Source organism: Zeus faber, assembly GCF_960531495.2.
Source record: "Zeus faber genome assembly, chromosome: 9".
NCBI classification, from domain to species: Eukaryota; Metazoa; Chordata; class Actinopteri; order Zeiformes; family Zeidae; genus Zeus; species Zeus faber.
This window is the reverse complement of record NC_137197.1, coordinates 6,558,522-6,580,452: the sequence shown is the minus strand read 5'-3', so window position 1 is coordinate 6,580,452 and position 21,931 is coordinate 6,558,522. Positions and strand designations below refer to the sequence as shown.

Below are 21,931 nucleotides of genomic sequence, written 5' to 3'. Positions count from 1 at the left end.
CGGGTTTTGGGGAACCATCTGTCCCCGGGGGAAGCCTTTTTAGCCGACGTTCCCCCTCCGCCCGTCGCAGAGAAGCTCTTCCCCCGTCCGCCGGGGCCAACTCGGAAAGGCAGCGAGTGGTTCTGTGCCGGTTCTTCTGGAGGTGTGAGCGGAGGCTTCCCGGCCGCGAGAGCTCTACCGTACCGTCTCTGCGCCACGCGGCGCCGCCGGCTGAGGCCGCTGTGAACTCCTGCACTGACTCGTTTCCACACGTTAAACACCCGACGTGTTTTTTTTCGGGGGGGGGTCTGGGAAAAAAAATGGAACACCCGTGATAACTACTGCATGCTATCTCATCTGCGTCATCTGTAAATAACTAAACCCTGTAACCATGTGTCCGCGTGTCGGTGTACGTTAGCCATGTACAGTGTTGTTCTACGTAGGGGACCGCTTTGGCATATCGGTCCGACACTCGGCTGAAATACGGAAACACGGAGCTGTTACCAAGAGCCATAACAAGCCACTTGATTTTCTGCTTTTCCGATGACTCTGACGGGTAAATATTGGTCATTTGTCGATCCTTGCGCTCAGTCCAAGCAGGCTGTCCGGTGGAAGAATCGGGTCGGATCGGCCCTCGGTATCGGCCATTGCTTCCAGTTCGCAGTGTCCACGTGGTAGCGCCGCGTCCCTAGTTGTACGTGCATGAATGTCCGTGCGCTCCGCCGCACCGGGCAGAGAGGCGCCAGGGAGCAGACCGGAGGAACACCACCCCTGAAGCCCCGCCCCCCTCCCCCGTTCGCTCCACCCTCTCGCCGAAGCCATAGATCAACGCCGAGACGTCTTCTCTGTTCCAGCGTGGAAGCACTAGGACAATGAGCCATGTTCTGGACAGGGCTGCCTGTGATGTTTTTTGGATTTGTTTTTTTTTTTTTCTCTATTATGTTTTGTTGACTTTTTTTATTTACTTTTTCCTCCGCACTGAACTTCATCCATCCCACCAGAACAAGAGATGTTGTAGGTTTGGGCGGTAGTGCCATCTAGCGGCTGGAATGGGAACTGTTTGAAGAATGAACATTTCTTGAATTGACGCGTCGTGAAGGTTTCTCGTTCATGTCTGTATTTAGTTTGTATTATGTTTGTTTTTTGTTTTTTTCGCATTATCAGTGTGAGCAGGAAGATTATCACCTCCTCTTTAATTTGTCTGGTCTCTGTCACCTGTAATGTTAAAATAAATGTAGGATTTTATCTCACTGGATTTCATCTGCCAGGGTGATGGGTGGTGAAGCACTCGTATGTGGACACATATTTCGACAAAATGTATTTATAGGAATAGATTTCTCGCCTGTGGCAGAAAAGCTTTTGACTTTTGACCTGTGAGAGGTTTGATTCAGTTGATTCAGAGACGTTTCCATGTCGAGTCTCTCTATATAGTAGCCTACATTCTGTGAAACTCTGAAAAAGTAGTCAGTCACACTGATCAAGTTTTATTTTTATATTTATAAGCCGCCAATCAGGAAGTTTTTGGTGGTCACAAATCTAATTTACTGCAGTTATAGCTCTATTCTAAAAGCAGACCGTCCTCGGATCCCTCTCTCGGGAAAAACAACCTTTTGAAGACTTAAGGAAACTACAAGGAGGTGGGGTTTTTTTTTGTTGTTGTTCTGATGCACCTAGCGGTAGAACTGACAGTAGCAAATGAGACCAACGGAAGGATTTCACATGTTTGACACTACCTGCAAAAAGGGACAAAGGGAGCAGTTAAAACCACTCATCGTACCTTGAAGGGATGGTTACAGATGCGCTGTGTTGTGGCCTCATGGATGCATGTCCTAGATGTGCGATGGTAAATGGCAGAACCTCCGTCAGTAGCGTCGTGGTTCAATCCACATGTTGCTGTATCACATTGTACATAGATAATATAAAATTATAGCTGATAGATAAGCACATACACATACTTTGCATGTACCAGATTTTAACATGTAGACTAGAAGCGGTAGAATTTAAGTTGTAATATTTATTAAAGGTATATATAATTATGAATCTGTAAATAATGAGTTATGTACAAAAGTAAAAGGATGAAGCATTGATGCAATAAAACAGCTTTTTGTAGAAAAAAAATAAAAAGCATAATTTTTTTTGTCTTTTATATTTCTGTGGTATATCTGGTATTCTGATGAATTTCTGTAATTTATGGTCATAGGTCTTGGTGAGTAAGGGACGCGCCACTTTGAAAATAAACCGCGCCTGGGATTTAAATTCCAATATACAGGATCCAGTTTTTATTACGAGTTAAATGAGTTTATGAGTTAAAGCTACAGGGCGGCCGTGGTGCCTTGAAACGGCAAAAAAGGTTGAAAAAATAAAAAACTCACCACAGACGGAAAACCGTCCTGACGTCATTCAGATGATTTACATGGGAATTGTAGTAAAAAAATAGGTTGACTGCTTTTCAACCCGGGCCTTTTGTTGGTTCCCAAACTTGCTTCAATGCAGTCCAATGGGGTAAACGATCAATCCCTAAAAAAAAACATTAAACCTCCTTTTTCAAAATGGGACGCTCACAATATAGTCACATTTTATAGGTTGCGCTATCAACAGTGACAGGAACCAACAATTGAATAAAGGCAGAAACACAACAAACATGTGCTCTAAATACAGCGAGCTCATGAGGCAGGAGAACCACCGCATGCCAAGTTGTCCTGTCAGTTATTAAAAAGAGAACTTTTACTTTGATTTGACCAGATGTACTCACATGCAACGCTCATCTCGTTGGAGAGACAGCGAGCCAGTACGAGACCGCGAAACACCTCCTCCAGGACCAGATCAGATCAGCTTTACTTTACTTACTGAACATTTGATGAATTTTAACTGAAGCTCTCCCCCACATTGTACAGTGACGTGCTGCAGCGAGTCCCAACACTCCGAGGCATATCTTTCCAATAACCAATAGGCAAATATTTATAGTAACATAACACACTCGTATTAGTTCATATGTAAATTGTTACCAAATCCATGACTATATGTTGTAATGTATTGAGTGCCCTAGTCTACACTATGAAAATATAACCAAGTCTGAAAACACTACGAAAATATAACCAAGTCTGGCAAAAACTATCGCAAACCACTAGGAAATACATGAATACAAAATATTACTGCGTCTTTAACATTTCGGGGTTTCAGATTGGGCCAGGCTTGATTTTTTTGGGGGGGGTCTCCTAGGGAGAAGAAATTGGGAACCCCTGTGTAGCCCTGACAGCACGCACCCCGATAGGTTGGGTTTTCTGTGTTTTGTTCAGGAGGAGTCACATGACATCCTGTGATCCTATCAGCAACATACTCAGGAGGAAAACTGCTTATTCAGCGCATTAATATTGTCATTGCAAATACCCCTTCAGGTCAAATACAGCAGAAATCACTTATTAACATTGAATTCAAACATTTAATCCCTCTCTACTGGAATCATTTCTGATTTATATACATACATCGTACATCACTGTATTGCTTGGACGGCTTGCAACCAAATGAGTGTAATAACCGGATGATCCTGTAAACTTCTGCCTCTTGTCAGGGAACAGAGCAGCTTCTCTCCTCGCCTCAGCTGCACTCCTTGTTTAAACAGTGATTAGTATTCTGGGATGGCTCCATCCTCTCCCAGAATCAGAACCCTGCTCTGGGCGGCAATCGCGGTGTTTAATTCACATCTTTCCATTATTTAGCTTTTCCAGAGCTTCATCAAAGTGGGTAAATAGGGACGCTGAGCAATTAGAGGATTTGCAGTACATTGGGAGATGCACTTAAATTAAATGACATATACCCGTATGGCATTTTATTTATGACAAATTGATAAGTGCAAGTCTCAAATCCTGTTTTCCTGTTTTCTGAAATGTTTAATTTGTTTTTTTTGTAATGAGTTTGCTCTCTTCAATTAAATTTAATTCAATTAAACAGAGCGTGGCTTGTTTCCAGAATCCAATACTGTGAAACTATTCCTACGAGTTCTATTGAAATTCTGAATTATTGACATTTCTCAAAACATTGGCACTATTACTATGAATGATAATTATTATTATCATCATCTAATCATTGTGTATCATCTAAATTGTTATAATACAAAAATATATATTTCATATTTTTGTAAAGGAAAGGGCCACACACATGATTGAATACATTTTATTATGTCACAATCAATGTTGAGAAAAATGGAAAAAAAACAATCAAGAGTGTTAAGGACTTTTCTGAACATCCCAGAAAAGATAAATAACCCTACTGCAAAATGTCTCCCATTTGATATGAGTCAGTATAAAAAAAATAACACTTATTTTGCAATCCAACGCCACAGGATAATTCCTCAAGGTAGTCCATGGCAGGCTTCTCTGGTAAAACCTGTAAAATTAGGTATTCAAATTCACATCTCACAGATATCTAATTTTGGAATCAAAACTCGAGCCACACTGAAGGAGGAGGATGCATCCATTTTACCGTTTTCCCGAACGTGACAACACAAACACAGCTGGGAATGCAGTAGTTGATTGGAAGACAAACCTGTGGAAAAAAATCCCACCAACGACGCTGAATTATCGAAATATTTGACATCATACGCATCTCGGTAAGTTGACATTTCCAGGCATTTTTGTGCATATTCCAATAGTTTGCGTGACACTGTCAAACAAAGTGCTTCTAGTTGCAGTCTGACACTCGGTACAAATAATTCACTTTACATTGTCGGCGATCCTAAAAAATCGGACCTTTCCACACGTCCAAACGAACAATCATGCTACGAGATGCCGCTACAGAACGCTTTGAGTAAAAAAAAAAAACAAAAAAACAAATAGAAGAATACTGCAGCAAACAAACGATCTCAACAACATTTAAAATTCAAGCCCAGTGGCTCTGAACCTGGAGTGTCTGACGTCATCATTTAAAGATTACGAAGAAAAAGACGCCTCCATCGTACGATTCATATCAATATTCTATATTTTGGCAATAAATTCCTCTTCCTCCCAAAATAATTAACTTCGCTGTTTGGAGTCATTAATGAAGCAAAAAAACTCTAATAAAGATAATAATAACAATAACAATTATAACTTTGATTTAGAAGTGCCTTTCAAGCAACACGAGGACACAAAAAATTAAAAACACAAATAAAAATCTCTTAAGTTGCCTAAGTGTGAACGGAGAAACTTGCAGCAGAAAAGCCAGAAGTCATGCGTTGTTTTCCTAAAGGGGTCGAACGGCTTGAGAACCGCCGCTGGAATCCGTAATAATCCATGACAAACAAACAGGTACATGGAGCGGTGTGCTCTGGTCAGTGCACGTTGCTGTGGGATCGTTCGTCTTCCGCTCGTCTACCTAAAAAAGGACAAGACCAACGTGGCGCCGCTCCCAATTCAGCACTGCACCACGAAACTCTCTTTTTGAGGTTTTTTTTTGTTGTTGTCCCCCCCCCCCAGACGTGGAACGCGGCCTCCTGTGCCCGTGTCTCCGCCCGTCGCGGGGTCACGGCGGGCGCGGACGGAGGCCGAAGGAGCCTCGTCTCAACCCCGCCGCCGCGCGCTCTTTGAAAGGCGCCGAGTCTGCAAAGTGTCTCCTGCCGCCGAGAGGGAGACGGGGACGACGTCGGCTCCCTCCCCGCCCCTCGGTGTCCTCACCCGCTCGCTCCCTCGCCGCGCGTCGCCCCCCCCGCGGGAGGTGGGTCCCTCCAGGGGGCGAGGGCGGGGGCGGCCTACTGCCTCATGGTGTTCTTGATGCTCCAGCGCTGGCCCGAGCAGGGCTGCAGGACCAGCAGGTGGCCGAAGTAGACGTTGGCCGGCACCACCTCCAGGCAGCGTCCCGTGGCTCGGTTCACCATCGCTTCGTTCTGACGGAGGGAGAGAGACGGGGAGGGAGGGAGGGAGGGAGGGAGTTTACGTGTTACATATGGCCCCACGGAGCGAAGCGGCACGGACATACAGGAGGAGGATAGGAGGGCGGAGCCGGGTGTCAAAGCGACAGATGTGGCTCTCCCCGAGCGCTTCACTCCACTAAACACAAGCTCCACGGGTGGTGATGATGATGAAGGGGTGATGAAGATGAAGTGATGATGGCCGGGTGGGGCGTCTGGTCGGCTGCGGTGGGGCCGGCCTCCCCCTCGTGCGGGGCGTGGGTGGGCATGAGGTCCTGCCGGCTCGCCCGGGGTGTCGGTCTTTCTCCGTGGGGCCGGGATCCGGGCCTGCAGTCCGTGGCCCGGGTCCTGTGCGGGCGGCTGCGTCTTGTGCCTGCCCCCGGGGGTTGGTTGTACGTGTGCGCCCCTGGGGTGCGGGGTCTCCTCGTGCTCCCTGGGACTGGGTCATGGTCCTCGGGCTGGGCGTGGGGGTTGCTCCGCGGCCCTCTGGCTTCTCTGGGGGCCCGGGGGTCTTCTGTGGCCGCAGTGCAGGGTGCTCGGGGCTTTCCTGCAGCCGTAGGGTGTCTACAGGGCTGCGGAGTTGGGGGCCCACCAACCTTCTACACCAAAACCAATGGGGATAAGTGACGTACACTCACCGGTGGACACCTTACACACACACACACACACACACACACACACACACACACACACACACACACACACACACACACACACACACACACACACACACACACACACACTCACACACACACACACACACACACACACACACACACACACACACACACACACACACACACCCTCCTGGTATCATCCTTCTCCTTTCCTCCCTCATTTGCTGCCATAACTATGACAGGAAGAGGCCACGTGACCAGTTCTAGTTCTAGTTTTCCTGGACCTGACTAACTCTGTTTTTCAGAACATGTTGTCGTCCAATGTTCATGTTTTTGTGTAAACGTTGTTTGTTTCTATGTTTATTTGTCTCACCCGTGGTGATTCTCCCCCTCTTGGAGTAGTGATCAGTTGTTTATAGACCCAAACATGATAAATAGTTCTCCAAAGAAGGGGGTTGGTGGTGGTTCTCTATAACAAAAAGCTGTGCTCTTGTAATCCTACAGGTCGTCCACAGGACAGAGTTGTTGCAGCAGTTCTTGATGATTGAAGAATTAATGAAGAGTTGCACTGCAGGTTGAGAAGTTGAACTCCACTTGCAGACCAACCCTGTCCTGGATGCAATGGAACAAATACTCTGTGTTGTATGTCCAGCATGCTGACAGCACAGCTTAAAAAAGAAATGAAAAGAAGATGAAGGGATGATGAGGTCACGGCGCGGGCAGCGCACCCCCCCCCCTCCCCGTGAAGGCGGGGCCTCACCTGAGCGAAGTGCCAGCTCTTCTGCCGCCCGTCGGGCACCTTGTCGCAGTTGAGGAGCTGCGGGAAGCGGCTGAGCCGGTCGTCCACCACGCAGCGGGTGTCCTCGCCCGTGCTGCCCAGCGGACCCAGGAACAGCTGGCCCTCTTTGGTGTAGCGTCCAAGCTGAGGGAGGGGAGAGGGGGACCGGCCCCCCGGGGGACCGGCCCCCCGACGCGTCTTTTTAAAGCATTTCTTCCGGTTCCCTCACAGTATAGAGGTTTAACACCTTGATCTAAAGTGATGGTGATGGTGGATCCGAACGGTAGAAGTTGTCCCCGGTTGTGGTATGACCCAAAGTGGAGCGCTAGATGTGATATTTTGGAAATATTTGGTAGTGATTTATGAATTCAGCCAAATTAGGATCCTGTTTCCCTTCCTGGTGCTCGGCTGTAGTTTGCGATCCTCCTCGGTGTGTTTGTGTGCGGGTGACTCTGCAGGGTGTGGTGTGCGATGGCGCCGCCGGATTCACGCTGGATTTATTTTGACTGAACTTCCCCGTCTTTGTGTCTTGACGGCGTTCCTCCCCAAACACACGGCCAGGTTTTTATTCTAGTTGTGGTTTGTCTGTTTTCGAAGACTTTAACTACGTGTGTAAACGTGTTTTGTGCCGAGTCAATTTAGATTACAGTGTGTTACATTACATGATATAATAGTCGTCTGAACAACAGCCACTGAGGTTGTAGTTCATTTATCTAAATCTAAATCTTTATCTCAATCTAAGCTCTACATTTGAAGATACAGCTCTGGTGTCATGAAATACAACAACCAAATACAATAGAGATTGATGACTAGCTGGGGTTATTTAACACTGAATCATACAGAATAATAAGCCATGAGATAATGCATTTTATATATATATATATATATATATACAGTATAGTATAATAGTATATATGGTAACAGTATAACAACAGTATAATATCCAGTACATATAATACCTGCGGGCCCCAGCCGTGGCACGGGTGCAGTGTGGCCGTGTGGTTCTCCCTCACACCCTGGTCCAGGCAGAGGTGGCTCACCTTGGAGTTACGCACCTAAAATAAAACCTTTGGTCAATACTAATAAAAAAGAATAATACATACACACATGCACAAATAAAACAATCACACAACAGTATTTATAAAAAAACAACAGAAAAACATCACATTTTACTGCTTTACTTGTGCTATTATATTATATTATATTATATTATATTATATCACATCATATTATATTATATTATATTATATTATATTATATTATATTATATTATATTATATTATATCACATCATATTATATTATATTATGTTATATTATATTATATTATATTATATTATATTATATTATATTATATTATATTATATTATATTATATCATATCACATCACATCATATTATATTATATTATATTATATCACATCACATCATATTATATTATATTATATTATATTATATTATATCACATCATATTATATTATATTATATTATATTATATTATATTATATTATATTATATTATATCATGTCATATTATATTTGTAAAAACATGCGTTACAATCAGGTTAATGTTGCAGCCATGTCAATAAACAATAAAATGCATCGATCGCATCCATCAGCATCAGGTTCATTCTGACTTGGCTCAAAACAACCTGATGTTGTTTTAATTTCTCTTTTTTTTATTTTCTTACATTTCAGCTCAGATTTCAAAATACAATTCAACGTTTGGTCTTTTCCTACACGGTCTATTCCTGCCGTCTCCACGGCAACGTCTAAATGTAGGTAATAATATAACCCTCCTCCCCCTCCAGGGTCCCACCTCACCCTCCAGGGTCTCACCTCACCCTCCTCTTTCTCCCCTACCTCAACCTCCTCCCCCTCCTGGGTCCCACCTCACCCACCTCACCCTCCTCTTTCTCCCCTACCTCAACCTCCTCCCCCTCCTGGGTCCCACCTCACCCACCTCAACCTCCTCTTTCTCCCCTACCTCAACCTCCTCCCCCTCCTGGGTCCCACCTCACCCACCTCACCCTCCTCTTTCTCCCCTACCTCAACCTCCTCCCCCTCCTGGGTCCCACCTCACCCACCTCAACCTCCTCTTTCTCCCCTACCTCAACCTCCTCCCCCTCCAGGGTCCCACCTCACCCTCCAGGGTCTCACCTCACCCTCCTCTTTCTCCCCTACCTCAACCTCCTCCCCCTCCTGGGTCCCACCTCACCCACCTCACCCTCCTCTTTCTCCCCTACCTCAACCTCCTCCCCCTCCTGGGTCCCACCTCACCCACCTCAACCTCCTCTTTCTCCCCTACCTCAACCTCCTCCCCCTCCAGGGTCCCACCTCACCCTCCAGGGTCTCACCTCACCCTCCTCTTTCTCCCCTACCTCAACCTCCTCCCCCTCCTGGGTCCCACCTCACCCACCTCACCCTCCTCTTTCTCCCCTACCTCAACCTCCTCCCCCTCCTGGGTCCCACCTCACCCACCTCAACCTCCTCCCCCTCCAGGTTCTCCCCTCCCCCTCCTCCCCCTCCTGGGTCTCCCCTCACCCTCCTCCCCCTCCAGGGTCTCCTCTCCCCCTCCTCCCCTCCTGGGTCTCACCTCACCCACCTCACCCACCTCACCCACCTCCCCCTCCAGGTTCTCCCCTCCCCCTCCTCCCCCTCCAGGGTCTCCCCTCCACCTCCTCCCCCTTCGGGTCTCACCTCCCCGTAGAACAGCGTGTTGTTGTAGCGTCTCATCTCTGGGTAGACGTTGTCCAGGTACCACTGGAAGCTCCTGCACTGCAGACTCCTCCGCAGCGCCGCGCGCTCCGACACGTCGCCGTAGTCGATGCCGTGGTTCTGGCGCAGAAGCACACAAGTTTATTTTAATGTTTACAACCCAGTCTCCAGTCAAATGTACTCTGGGCGTACCACACATATACGTAGGTACTACGATGGCGGCAATATTGACAGAGTTCGTTTCACACACAGTGTGAACGTGGTTTATTAGAGAAGCCGCGAGGGGAACGGTTAAACCTCAGGGATAAAATTAAACCTCAAATAAAAAACTAAAATAAATGTACAATCTGGGAGCAGTTTTCTTTTTTTTACATAGCCCCCCCAGTGGGTTCAGGATCGGTGGGTTTGGGCTCCCCTGGCGTCCTACCTCCATGGGGATGTTCCACGCCAGGTAGACGTTGGTTTTGTACTCGTCCATCCACACCTCGGCCACGCGCAGCGCGTTGCGGCGCATGTGGAAGGCGATGTTGCTGTGGTACGGCTTCTTTATCCTGGCGATGTGAGCGACCCTCGAGCAAGGCAGCACCTCCATGCTGCCACCGCACAGCCACACCTGCACAGGCGGGAAAATCAAGGAAACGCCAAAGAACATATTAGAAAGTTCGAAATAATGCAAATATTAAGAGCTGTTATCATTGTTTCACTATATTACTACTATCATACAGTATATTTACACAATATGTCCGTACACATATTTACTATAACAGCATATTTACTGGTTCTATCAGTGCATGTTATTGCGACAGTGCTGCTTTGTAATATCTGTACTTTACTTCACATATTGTCTTCAGTGGTTTGCATCGTGCTATTCCCTGTTAAGACGTAGACGTGTGTTTTACTTTTAATTCATCTCATTTTTATCTCTGTCTTTACTGTGTTTGCACTGTTTCTTTGCTGCTGTAACACCTGAGTGTCCCAGCGTGGATGAATAAAGTGTTACCTTATGATGGTGATAACAAGGTTTATTATGATTAGACTGTATTACTATTAATATTATAATAAAGTTATAAGTATCACAATGAAGGTGAAAAATACTTTACAAGAAATGAGTGGAAGCAAAAATTCAGTCCCACGCAGAAAAAATGGCAATTATAAATTAATAAAAAAAATTTGATTTGATTCTCAGACCAATTTCTACACCATTGACTACGCATTGGGAGAAGTGGGAGCACAAAACCACACCTCGTAAACCCCCTCCCCAACCCACCCACCCACACACACACACACACACACACACACACACACACACACACACGACCCACTTTTCAGCACCGTGCCCTCCATGTGAGCCCAAACCCCCCAGGACCGCTAACGGGGTCTCATCTATCAGGTGAAACCTGCCAAGGTGACCCCCCCGGAGGAGGAGGAAGAGAAGGAAGAAGACTAGGAGAAGGAGGGGAGGGAGAGGAGGAGGATGCTGAGGGGAGGAAGAGGAGGGTGTGGAGGGGGAGGGGGAGGAAGAGGAAGAGGAAGAGGTGACACACAAACCCTGATCCCCAGTTCGATGTTCTCGCCGCCGTAGACGTCCATGCCCGAGTCGAGCAGCCCCAGTTCTCCAAAATACGCCCGGTTGGCAACGAAGGAGCAGCCGATCATGGCGGGCGTCCTGCACCGAGAGAAAGACACTGAGTTAAATACTATTATATACTGTTATATACTATTATATGATAGTATATACTATTATATACTATTATATACTGATTATATTCTATTATATACTAGTATATACTATTGTATAGTATTATATACTGTTGTATAGTATTATATACTATTATATAGTGTTATATACTACTATTTACTATTATATACTATTATATTATTATATATATTATTATACTGTTATATACTATTATATAATGGTATATAATAGTATATACTGCATAAGGATCATTGTGTGTTTTTATCAATTTAATACCCATACTACCCTAGTATGAGCCTGTAATACTCTTACACCTGACGCTTACACCTTATGAGGAAGAATCATCCTCTCAACGTATAAATGAAATACTTTTTCAATTGAAGAGACTTTTATTGGGATTAAACATCCAAATATAACAATTCAATTCACCCCCCCCAACGCATTTTTTTGTGTGTTTTTCTGTAAAACTGCGCCGTAAAAAGGCATATTTGTACGTGTGTGTGTGTATGTGTGTGTGTGTCTATGTATGTGTATGTGTGTGTGTGTGTGTGTGTGTGTTTGTGTGTGTGTGTGTGTGTCTGTCTATGTGTGTATACGTATGTGTGTGTGTGTGTGTGTGTCTGTCTGCCTATGTATGTGTGTGTATGTGTGTGTGTGTAAAAGTGTACGTGTGTGTGTGTGCGTGCGTGCGTGCGTGCGTGTGTATGTGTGTGTGTGTGTGTGTGTGAGGGAGCGATCCTCACTTGTTTGTTTTAAGCAGTGGATATATAGGCTACGTCCCCTGTTGCTCTCCCAGCGAGCCTTGCATTTTTATTTGTGAGACAAAGCAGCAGTCGGTGAACAGACAGTTCCCGCTGCCGGGAGCAACGCTCAGTGTTTGTTGTTTTTTTTCCTCATCCGAGGTTTTTGCGTTTGAACTAACCCATCGTGATTTTCAAAACGACGATCACCCGGGAATCCGAGCGGTGCTAGGACTCTGAACGTATAAACACAAGACAGACCAAAATCCAAATCCAAACCCTAACCGCGGGCAACATTTCCTGCAGACATCAGACGGCGGTCGGCCGATTGAAAACAAGAAGTGACTGGATACGTATTGGATCTAGGAGGGGCGGGCGTCCCCGATCGACGCCGAAAAAGATCCGATTGCGGCCTGAATAATCAGATCTGGGTCACGTCCGGGAGCTTTTACCGGCGGTCTGAACGTATGGCGTCGCGTGTCTGCGTTCACACTACAAGACCGGTAGAGACTGGGAGGGAGGCGCCGGAGGCCAAACCTCCTGGAGTCTGTTTGTCTTTCAACCTCCTCACCCTGCGTCAAGAAGCTTGGACGTGGACAAAACAACGGAGGGCTGCGGCGGCTCTGAGGGGCTGCCCCGGCTCCTTATCTTATCCTCATGAGATATTACCCCCGTACAGCCGCCGTGCGAGGGCGTCGGGTTTTCAAAAGAGCGGCGCCCCTGCCGTACCTGATGGGCGCTGAGGTGTCCCCCTCGTCCCACCACCGTTTCGGGGGGTTGATGTACATGCACCACAGCTCCCAGTTGTAGCCGTGGCCCGAGTTCTCGTAGCGCTCCAGCTCGAAGGTGTCGTGCTTGATGTTGTCGATGGACGGCAAGATGATCCTCTTGTGGTCCTCTTTGATCCTGGCCAGCACCGGCTCGGCCCTGACGGACACACACGCACGGTCATGCATCCCCTGTGTATATACCCGTGTACCGTGTGTGTGTGTGCGCGCACACACACACACACACACATTTGTTCAATATAAGACTAATGTTAAGATCTCCGCTCTCGTCTTTCCACGTTGTTCCAAATTATTCGTCATTCCGTTTGAATCTGTGACTGACTTTAAAACGGATCCAGTTGGTTTGGACCAGGCTGATCTTACGGCCACGCACTGCATGCTGGGAGGTGGTGTCAGCCGATCAGTGGCTCTCCCGTGGTGCGCTTCCACTTTCTGATGCATTTGAAGGTATTATCTCCAAAACTCGATTTGAATTTGCTGGGCCAGCAAACAGTTGAGCATGAAAGAAAAAAGCATTTTCTTCTACCGTTAAAGCTACAAACGCAACGCGTTTTTTATTTTATTTTTTGCAATTTTGTTCCTTTGGGGAAGGTGCTGACTGGTCGTCTGTCATCTCCTTAAACAGCTCCAGGAGATGACGCAAGAGCAGCACGTCGCGCAGCCGCCGCGGGCCCCGGTCCCCCCCCGTCATCCAGTGAGATTTAATTCCAACCCCCCCCCCGTGTGTTTCTTTTAATCCGTGGGGATGGCGGTAGCGCTCACCAGGACGGCGTGAACTCCACGTGGGCGTCAAAGAACCCGGTGACCTCGGCACTCGCCACCTTCCAGCCCTCGATCCGAGCGCGAATCAGGCCCTCTCGCTTGTGGTTCCTGACAATCTTCACCAGGCCCGGGTAGCGCTTGTTCACGTACTCCTCCAGGGGCCCCTTCAGCTGCTCTATTGCACACAAGATGTACACGGTGTGTATAAATATATATATATATGAAAATATAGTCCATATTTGGCACACGCTTGAACATAGAAACACACACAAAGCATGAATTTACATTCACTTACAAGCATATGTAGACGTTCTATCCCAAACACACACACACACATCAGACATTCATCCTCACACGCACGCGCACACACACACACACGCGCACACACACACACACACACACACACACACACACACACACACACACACACACACACACACACACACACACACACACACACACACACACACACACACACACACACACACACACACACACACACACACACACACACACACACACACACACACAGAAGAACATGAAATGAATCCCTGTACCCAGTGGTGTCGGGGTTGCGTTGCAGCAGCCTCCAAGCAAATCCAAAGGGAGTGTGCGCTTCGCTGGAACAGTGGCAGCTGATCCACCTTTGATCTCATGCTCAAGTGATCAGGCCTCTCCACTCGGATCCAAACACTCCCTGCGCTCCTTCCTGTGCGCAGCGCGTGCACAGCGTGTGCACGTGCGTGCGCGCGCACACACACACACACACACACACACACACACCCACGTTGCACATATACCGCCGCCACCACCACAAACACGTACAAAAGCTCCCTCTGATATAACTCATTTCACATGCTCACAGGCTTCTCCGTCTCTTGTTGACTCCCTTGTTCTCTCCCTTACGAATTTGGTTCTACACACACGCACGCACGCACACACACGCACACACACACACACACACACACACACACACACACACACACACACACACACACACAGAAACAAACTCATACTCTTAAAACATATTTCCAGCTCGAAAGCAATCAGAGTTCAGACCTCTGCCAAGGAAACCAAAATCCCATTTGGGAAGTGAGAGCATCCCCCGCAGCAACCAATCTGTGCAGGGTGCAGGCGGGCGGGCGAAGGGAAGCCAGCCCAGCGTCCGGACGCAGATCTGGGATCCACCTCAAAACAGGGTCCCCGGCCCTCTCTCACCACGTGGGGATCCACGCCACTTCAATGGAGATCCCTTTGGTGCCTTTTGAAATACTGTTCACAAACACAGCGACGGGCGCAACAAACTGACAGACCCGCGGTGAAGCCGTCTTCAGGGCGCGGCGCCCGCTCTTTTCCAGGAGAGGGATGACATCGTTGTCCGTGACGTCATCGCTGTCCGTGACGTCATCGTCGACGTCGCTGGCAAATAAAAAAATTTTGCCCACACGTCACATTTTGACGACGGCCTGGCGAGGGCGGAGCCACGGGAGGGAACCAGCGCTTTGCACACCTCGCAGTGAGGGAGGAGGAGCTGCAGGAGAAGCAGGAGCAGCGGCGGAGGCAGAGAGGATCATGTCTTCTTTTACTCTTGTTCTCCTTCTCCATCACCTCCTTCTCCTTCTCCATCCTCTCATTCTCCATCTCATTCTCCTTCTCCATCCTCTCCTTGCTGTTGTGACATGACTTACTACAAATAAAGGAACCTTAAAAGTCAAAGTCTCCTTCTCCTTCTCCATCCTCTCCTTCTCCCCATAGCATCTCTTTCTTTCTAACAACTCTCCAACTCTGCCTGTTCTACATTTTGCCTTTCCCTTCTTTTCTCCATCCTTCTTTCTGACCTGATTTTTAAGGCCCTCTCTCTCTCTCTCTCTCTCTCTCTCTCCCTTCCTCCCTCCCTCTCTCTCTCCCCCCTCCCTCTCCCTCCCTCTCTCTCTCCCCCCTCCCTCTCGCTCCCTCTCTCTCCCTCTCTCTCTCCATCAGCCTTTTACTTACACTAATAGCCAACGTTGCCCTCGCCCCACTGCAGGCCTCCTCCTCCCTCGCTCGCTCCTTTTCGCTCCACCTATTTTCCCTTCCTCTGCCCTCTCTGCTCCTTCAATCCCCTTCGCTCTCCTCCATCTCTGCGCCCCTCTCCCACCCTCTCCTCTCCCCTGCTCGCGCTCCGTCCCTCCCTCCTTCTGTCTGTCCCCCCCGCCGCTATCGTTTCGTCCCATCTTTCCTCGCCCCCCCCCCCCCCCCCTGCGATCCTCCTCGCCCCCGACTGTCCTTCCTTCCTCTCGCTCTCTCTCTCTCTCTCTCTCTCTCTCTCTCTCCCTGCGTCTCCTCTCCTCCCCTCCCCTCGCCACAGCTCTCCCCAACCCTTCTTCTCACAGCGCTCGGCCTGGAGGCGCCGCCTAATAAGTAAGACGCAGGCGGCGTCCATCCCGCCCCCTTCCACTTCTCCACACGCCCGGCGAAGGCCTTCCGCCGCCGGTCGCCGGGGCCACATTCCGTTGCCTCGGCAACAGCGGGAAAGCTCCCCCCCCCCGCATCACACGAAACAGTTCTGCGGGAGCAGCCGGTGCAGCCGTAACTGCGACCGGGCGTTTCCCTCCGGAGCAACGGGCGTCGGGGCTGGAACCAGCTCTTATCTGGCTCTCGTCTTATTAGTCTAACACGGCGTTCCCGGTGTCCATCGGCAACACTTCTTAATTATCGTTGTTGCGCAGATGACGCCCGGTGATCTCCGCCAGTCAAGCACGACCCCCACGGCAGACTAGTCCCCCCTGCAAGACCGTTTGTTCGCGCCCATTTCGATTCCTCGGTGCGTTTTCGACGGCACGTGCATACTGGCATTTGGTCCGTTCCTAAATATCGCAAAATGTATACCCTTGAGTCTCACTACGTGACTTGTAAATAATTTACAGTTTATTAATTAAATAATTACCGATTACTGCAAAGGCTTTGAACCATTTTCTCCGGTTTCTCCTTTGACTTTGGAACAGAGCGATGTGCAAAGCCCCCCCCCCCCCAGCGGCTTCCACGCGCGGTATCCGACCGGAAGACAAGTGAGTCATCAGAGAGGGAGACCCGAGCTTTGGGAATTTGGGAATTCCACTTACCGTCGTCGCTGTTGTCGTCCACCAGGATGATCTCTTTGAGCAGGTGAGCCGGCGTGTGATTGACGGCCGAGTGGACGGAGCGGAGGATCACGGACAGCGCCTCGTTGACGAAGATGAAGATGAGGGAGATCTGGGGAAGATCCCTGGGGAAGCTGAACTTCTTGCATCTGGGCGCGGGGAAGGAAAGACGTAACGGCGGCTTATCGTCATGTTGTTGCAGTAAACAGAACACAAAACACAAAAGTAAACAAAACACCCCCCACGGCAGATCCGTGGGGGGTGTTTTTTTGGGGTTTTTTTTAAATCCTCTTTGCCCTTGGCTGGGTCGACGCCTCCTCGGGGAAGGCATGTTTCAGATTATATACTGTCCCCGCACGCACGTGACAAATAAAGCGACGGTTGTTAGAATGCCAAAACAGCCCCCTCTTATGTAACGGAACAAAGTGAGTTCCCCGTAAGGAGCCGGTTAAACCCTCTTTCACTCGTTGGTTTGTTCCGTGGACCCTGAGTCCCGGGCGTGGCTCCGCTCCGCTCGGCTCGGGTCGTTATCGTGGCGCACCAAGCTGCCTCCGCGGGGAGGGAAGCCGAGCGCGAGTCTCTCCCTGCGCAGTCGTAATCCTTTTTTATTCATTTATTCTTTTTATTTTTTTACTATTGTTTGTGGGTGATGATGATGCTGTTTTTTTTCTTTGTTTTTGTTTTTGTGTGTGTCCTGTACCCCAAATTGGAGGACGATCTTTACGACAGTACACACGTTGATTAGATTCTCCATCCCATTCTCCATGAGAGGGAAAAGAGGAGCCACAAGCTCCAAGCTCGTGAACTCTTTGGAGTCATATTTGGACTCTAGTTTCTTCTTCATTTTATTAGTATTATTGATCGTCATTTCAGAAATTCCACGCCGTCCACAACCTCTCCTTAAAAAGGTACTTTCATGAAAATTGACCGTCAATTAAAATGTGAAAGTGGTCGTAAATACAAGATCACTCCCCGCAACCCCGCGCTGGAAACAAAATATCCGGGAATGCAATTCACCACTTAATTATGATTAAAGCTTGTAAACATCCATTTCCCTCCAGTAATGCAAGACAAAATGACCTGTGACGTTGCCTGAGGAATACCTAATATACCGAGCATCAAGTCAAAATCTGTTCTGTTCCGCTGAGCCGCATTTGCTTCTCAAACTTCTTGGGAAAACTACAAAATCACTGGGTAGAGCCGGACGTTTGGATTTGAGGCGTCGCAGCGGTGTTTTCGCACTCTGCCTCTCGTGCTGAACTTCAGGAAAGACTATGCATTGAAACGGCGTCCAAGCGGTTCTAGTTCAAATAGGATACATAGGCCTCACGGCTATCTATCTGTCGGAATCAGAATCAGAATCAGAATCAGAAATACTTTAATAATCCCAGGGGGAAATTACTTAAGGTAGGTTTTTCTTCAAAGCTTTAAAACCGAAGCAATCGGCTAATTGCTTTGGTCGTTGTGTGCTCCGAAAGTAACTTCCTGAAAACAATGAAAACAACACAAAAAAAAAACATAAATGGGGAGTGCTTTTCCAAGTATCTCGCCGACATCCGCATCTCGATTTCCCCACGCCTCTCAGGGGACGGAAATAATCACGGCAGCTCAGTCCTCAGCTTCACAACAACAACAATAACGCCACAGGACCGACCCAGGATCTGCAGAACACGCGGCTCCGGCCCCAAATTGGGTCCCAGAGGCAGAGGAGCTGAGGGAGGACGCTTCTGTTTTAGCGACAGACGGTTTCCAACACGTTATAAATGCTGCAAAATCCCGCACAGTGTTCCGGGGTCGTCTGAAATTCTGCTCCGCTGATAGCGCGGGAACACGACGTCAACGTCCCCTCCGCCCCTCCAAGTCATCTGTGTCCATCACAGACCGCTCAGCCGCTGCGGAGCGGCTGCGGTCAGGCAGCGCGGCCCGAAATGTGAGGAGAGGCCCGGATACGGGACAGCTGTTGTCAACGCGGAGGGAAAGAAGGGGTGACGTGCCACGTCCGCACCCCCGACGTGAACCACGTCCTTTCGGACGCGGCCCTTCAGGCGCATGCGTGCGCACGGCGAGGGCGCGTGATGACGAGGCCGCGGGCGAGCCCGCGTCTTGTCCCCGCGTCTTGTCCCCGCGATGCTTTGTGGGATACGCCGGCCGGCCTGGCGCGCGGTGTTTGCAAAGCGTGTCGACCGCGTGCCGCAATCCTCGCGTCCTATTCGAGCGCACGGACTCGACGTCGTCAGTGGTAAGATACCAACTCACGCCTCCTTTGCGTTGCATTTTACATCAAGAACCTTGAGTTGAAACGTAAAATGTTATTACATTATGCATGGATGAATAAATGAAGTTATTTATACCCCGGGGCGACTCTTTGTAGCGATCTTTAAACACGTTTTGCACAAATAAGGCCTCGCACGTGAAAACCTCTGAAAATAACGTGGTCACTCCCCTCAGCCCCGCAAGCAAATTCTGCACACCTTCTCTCTCTCTCTCTCCCCCTCTCTTTTTCTCTCTCCCTCTCTCCTTCTTTCTCTCCCTCCCCCTCTTCTCTCTCTCCCTCTCTCTCTCTCCCTCTCTCTCCCCCCTCTGTCTCTCTCCCCCCTCTCTCTCCCCCTCACTCTTTCTCTCTCCCTCTCTCTCTCCCTCTTTCTCTCCCTCCCCCCTTCTCTCTCTCCCTCTCTCTCCCCCTCTGTCTCTCTCTCCCCCCCCCTCTCTCTCTTGCTCTCCCTCTCTCTCCCTCTCCCTCCCCCTCTCTCTTTCTCTCCCTCTCTCTCCCTCTCTCTCCCCCTCTCTCTTTCTCTCTCCCTCTCTCCCCATCACTCTCTCTTCCTCTCTTTCTCTCTAACCCCCCTCTCTTTCTCTCTACCCCCCCTCTCTTTCTCTCTCTCTCTCTCTCTCGCTCTCCCTCTCTCTCCCCCTCTCTCTCTATCTCCCCCTCTCTCTCTCCCCCTCACTCTTTCTCTCTCTCTCTCTCTCTCTCTCTCTCTCTCTCTCTCTCTCTCTCTCTCTCTCTCTCTCTCTCTCTCCCCCTGGGGTCTTCTGGCCCACACTAAAGTACTCATCAGACCTCGGCGACGGCGTCCTCGCTCCCACCAACGCCCACCAATGTTTCCACATCCGAGCCCGGCACACAGACCATGTTTTCACCAACATCAGCAGCAGCACGTACAGTAGATTCGTGATTCGTCGACATTAGATCATCAAACCGGGTGAGGCGCCCGAAGCCTCCGAAAATAAATTATAAGTGCGCTTATCGGAAAATGGGAAGCCACATATTCATATTGTGTAGAAAAGTCCTCGCTGAACCTTATCAAGTGTTCGATTGTACATTACCATGAATAATAAATGTAGTTCCGCGAACACAAAGGCGTCCTACAAAGCCAAACGGGGTCACTTGGATCCCAGCAGTGCCAATGAACTTCACTCTGGTTTGATGCGATGGAACAAATGCTTTTTGATTTGAACGGTTTCTTTTCGACAAGGACAAAAACAAAAAGCTTCCGAAAAGAAGGCAGCGTGATTACGGCTCAGTCAGTCCAACCGAGAGGCATCCGAGTCGGCTTGAATGTGGACGTCCATGTGGGGTGGATTCAACTACAGGTTTTCCAATACCCTAGCCTTCACGCCGGTGTATCAAATTCTCATCTGGCAAAAATATCGATATGGATATAAATTTTATATATTTTTTTTCTACACATCACTAATGAAAGGTAATATTTCGTGTGAACAGCATTTCAGATTATTTCACTGAAATTACTGAAATTTCCTCACAAATGACAAATTCTTGAGTTCATGAAAGTCAATACCTGGGTTGAGGAATACCGAACCTATCCTTTAACCAGCACTGGGGCAGAGTTGGGAATTTATGTGAAGTGATGCATTTCAATGGACAGGTTACATCAAATATATACTATACAAATGTATACTATACATGTACTATACTAGGCTTATTGTTTATTGTATGTCTGTTAGATATTAGTATGTTGACAGAATGCACAAAAACACAGTTGCATAGTACAAACAATTTACACCTGCAAATACAGTGCACAAGCATGTTCTTGCATATGTGTGTGTGTGTGTGTGTGTGTGTGTGTGTGTGTGTGTGTGTGTGTGTGTGCGTGTGCGTGCGTGCGTGTGTGTGTGTCCAGTGTGTGCGTGTGCGTGTGTGTCTGTGTTTGCCTATGCATGCATATTGATGATCCGATTGTGCAGCTTCATCGCGAACGAGACGACAAAGAGAGAAATAAAAGGGGAACGGAAAGAGAGAGGGAGGGAGAGCTAACGAGAGGCAAAACGGACAGACCGAAACGAGAATGGAGGGTGACGTGCGCAACCACGAAAGGAGATGAGTTTTCCTCCTTTCAACTTTCTAAATATAAGGCCGGAGCTCTGTCGAGGGGCGGCCCGGGAGCTGCTCATCGACTCACTTGCTGGGACGATGGTCCGGAATGGTCCGATCCAGGGAGATTTTGTCGCTGAGGAAGGCGTTGTAGCCGTACTTCTCCCTCAGGTATTTGGCGTCGCTCTCCTCGGCCGGGGACAGCGTGGCGGCGAGGCCTCCCTTACCCCTGCCCCCAAAGCCCTCGATCAGACCCAGCGACTTGGACAGACCTGGGGAGGAGCAGACGGGGGGCGGGGCGACAAACATCAGACCAACACGTTGATCGCACACGTATATCGGGCTCGGTCGCTCCTCTTTTAGGGAGGAAGCTCCTGAGCTCTGAGATGTGACGCCGCCACCGTCGGAGCCACAGAACAGGGGGCAGATTTTATGATGTCATAGATGAGGGTGTTGATTATAAGTTTCCATACAGCATATTAATATTTGATAATATGGTAGATCACACGCACAGTGTTCTC

General features: G+C 48.5%; 1 protein-coding gene across 1 annotated transcript in view; it reads right to left on the bottom strand.

Annotated features, from left to right (window-relative positions):
- Positions 1–5,701: 5,701 nt before the first annotated feature.
- galnt17 (polypeptide N-acetylgalactosaminyltransferase 17) overlaps positions 5,702–21,931 on the bottom strand; it is a gene marked incomplete at both ends in the record, with an annotated part of 17,298 nt that continues 1,068 nt past the window's right edge. Inside the window, 10 exons of the mRNA XM_080007390.1 lie at positions 5,702–5,836; positions 7,238–7,399; positions 8,215–8,310; positions 9,952–10,089; positions 10,397–10,582; positions 11,518–11,635; positions 13,138–13,335; positions 13,959–14,133; positions 17,060–17,226; positions 21,499–21,682. Coding sequence (XP_079863516.1) covers positions 5,702–5,836; positions 7,238–7,399; positions 8,215–8,310; positions 9,952–10,089; positions 10,397–10,582; positions 11,518–11,635; positions 13,138–13,335; positions 13,959–14,133; positions 17,060–17,226; positions 21,499–21,682 — 1,559 coding nt within the window. The remainder of the gene's footprint in view (positions 5,837–7,237; positions 7,400–8,214; positions 8,311–9,951; positions 10,090–10,396; positions 10,583–11,517; positions 11,636–13,137; positions 13,336–13,958; positions 14,134–17,059; positions 17,227–21,498; positions 21,683–21,931) is intronic.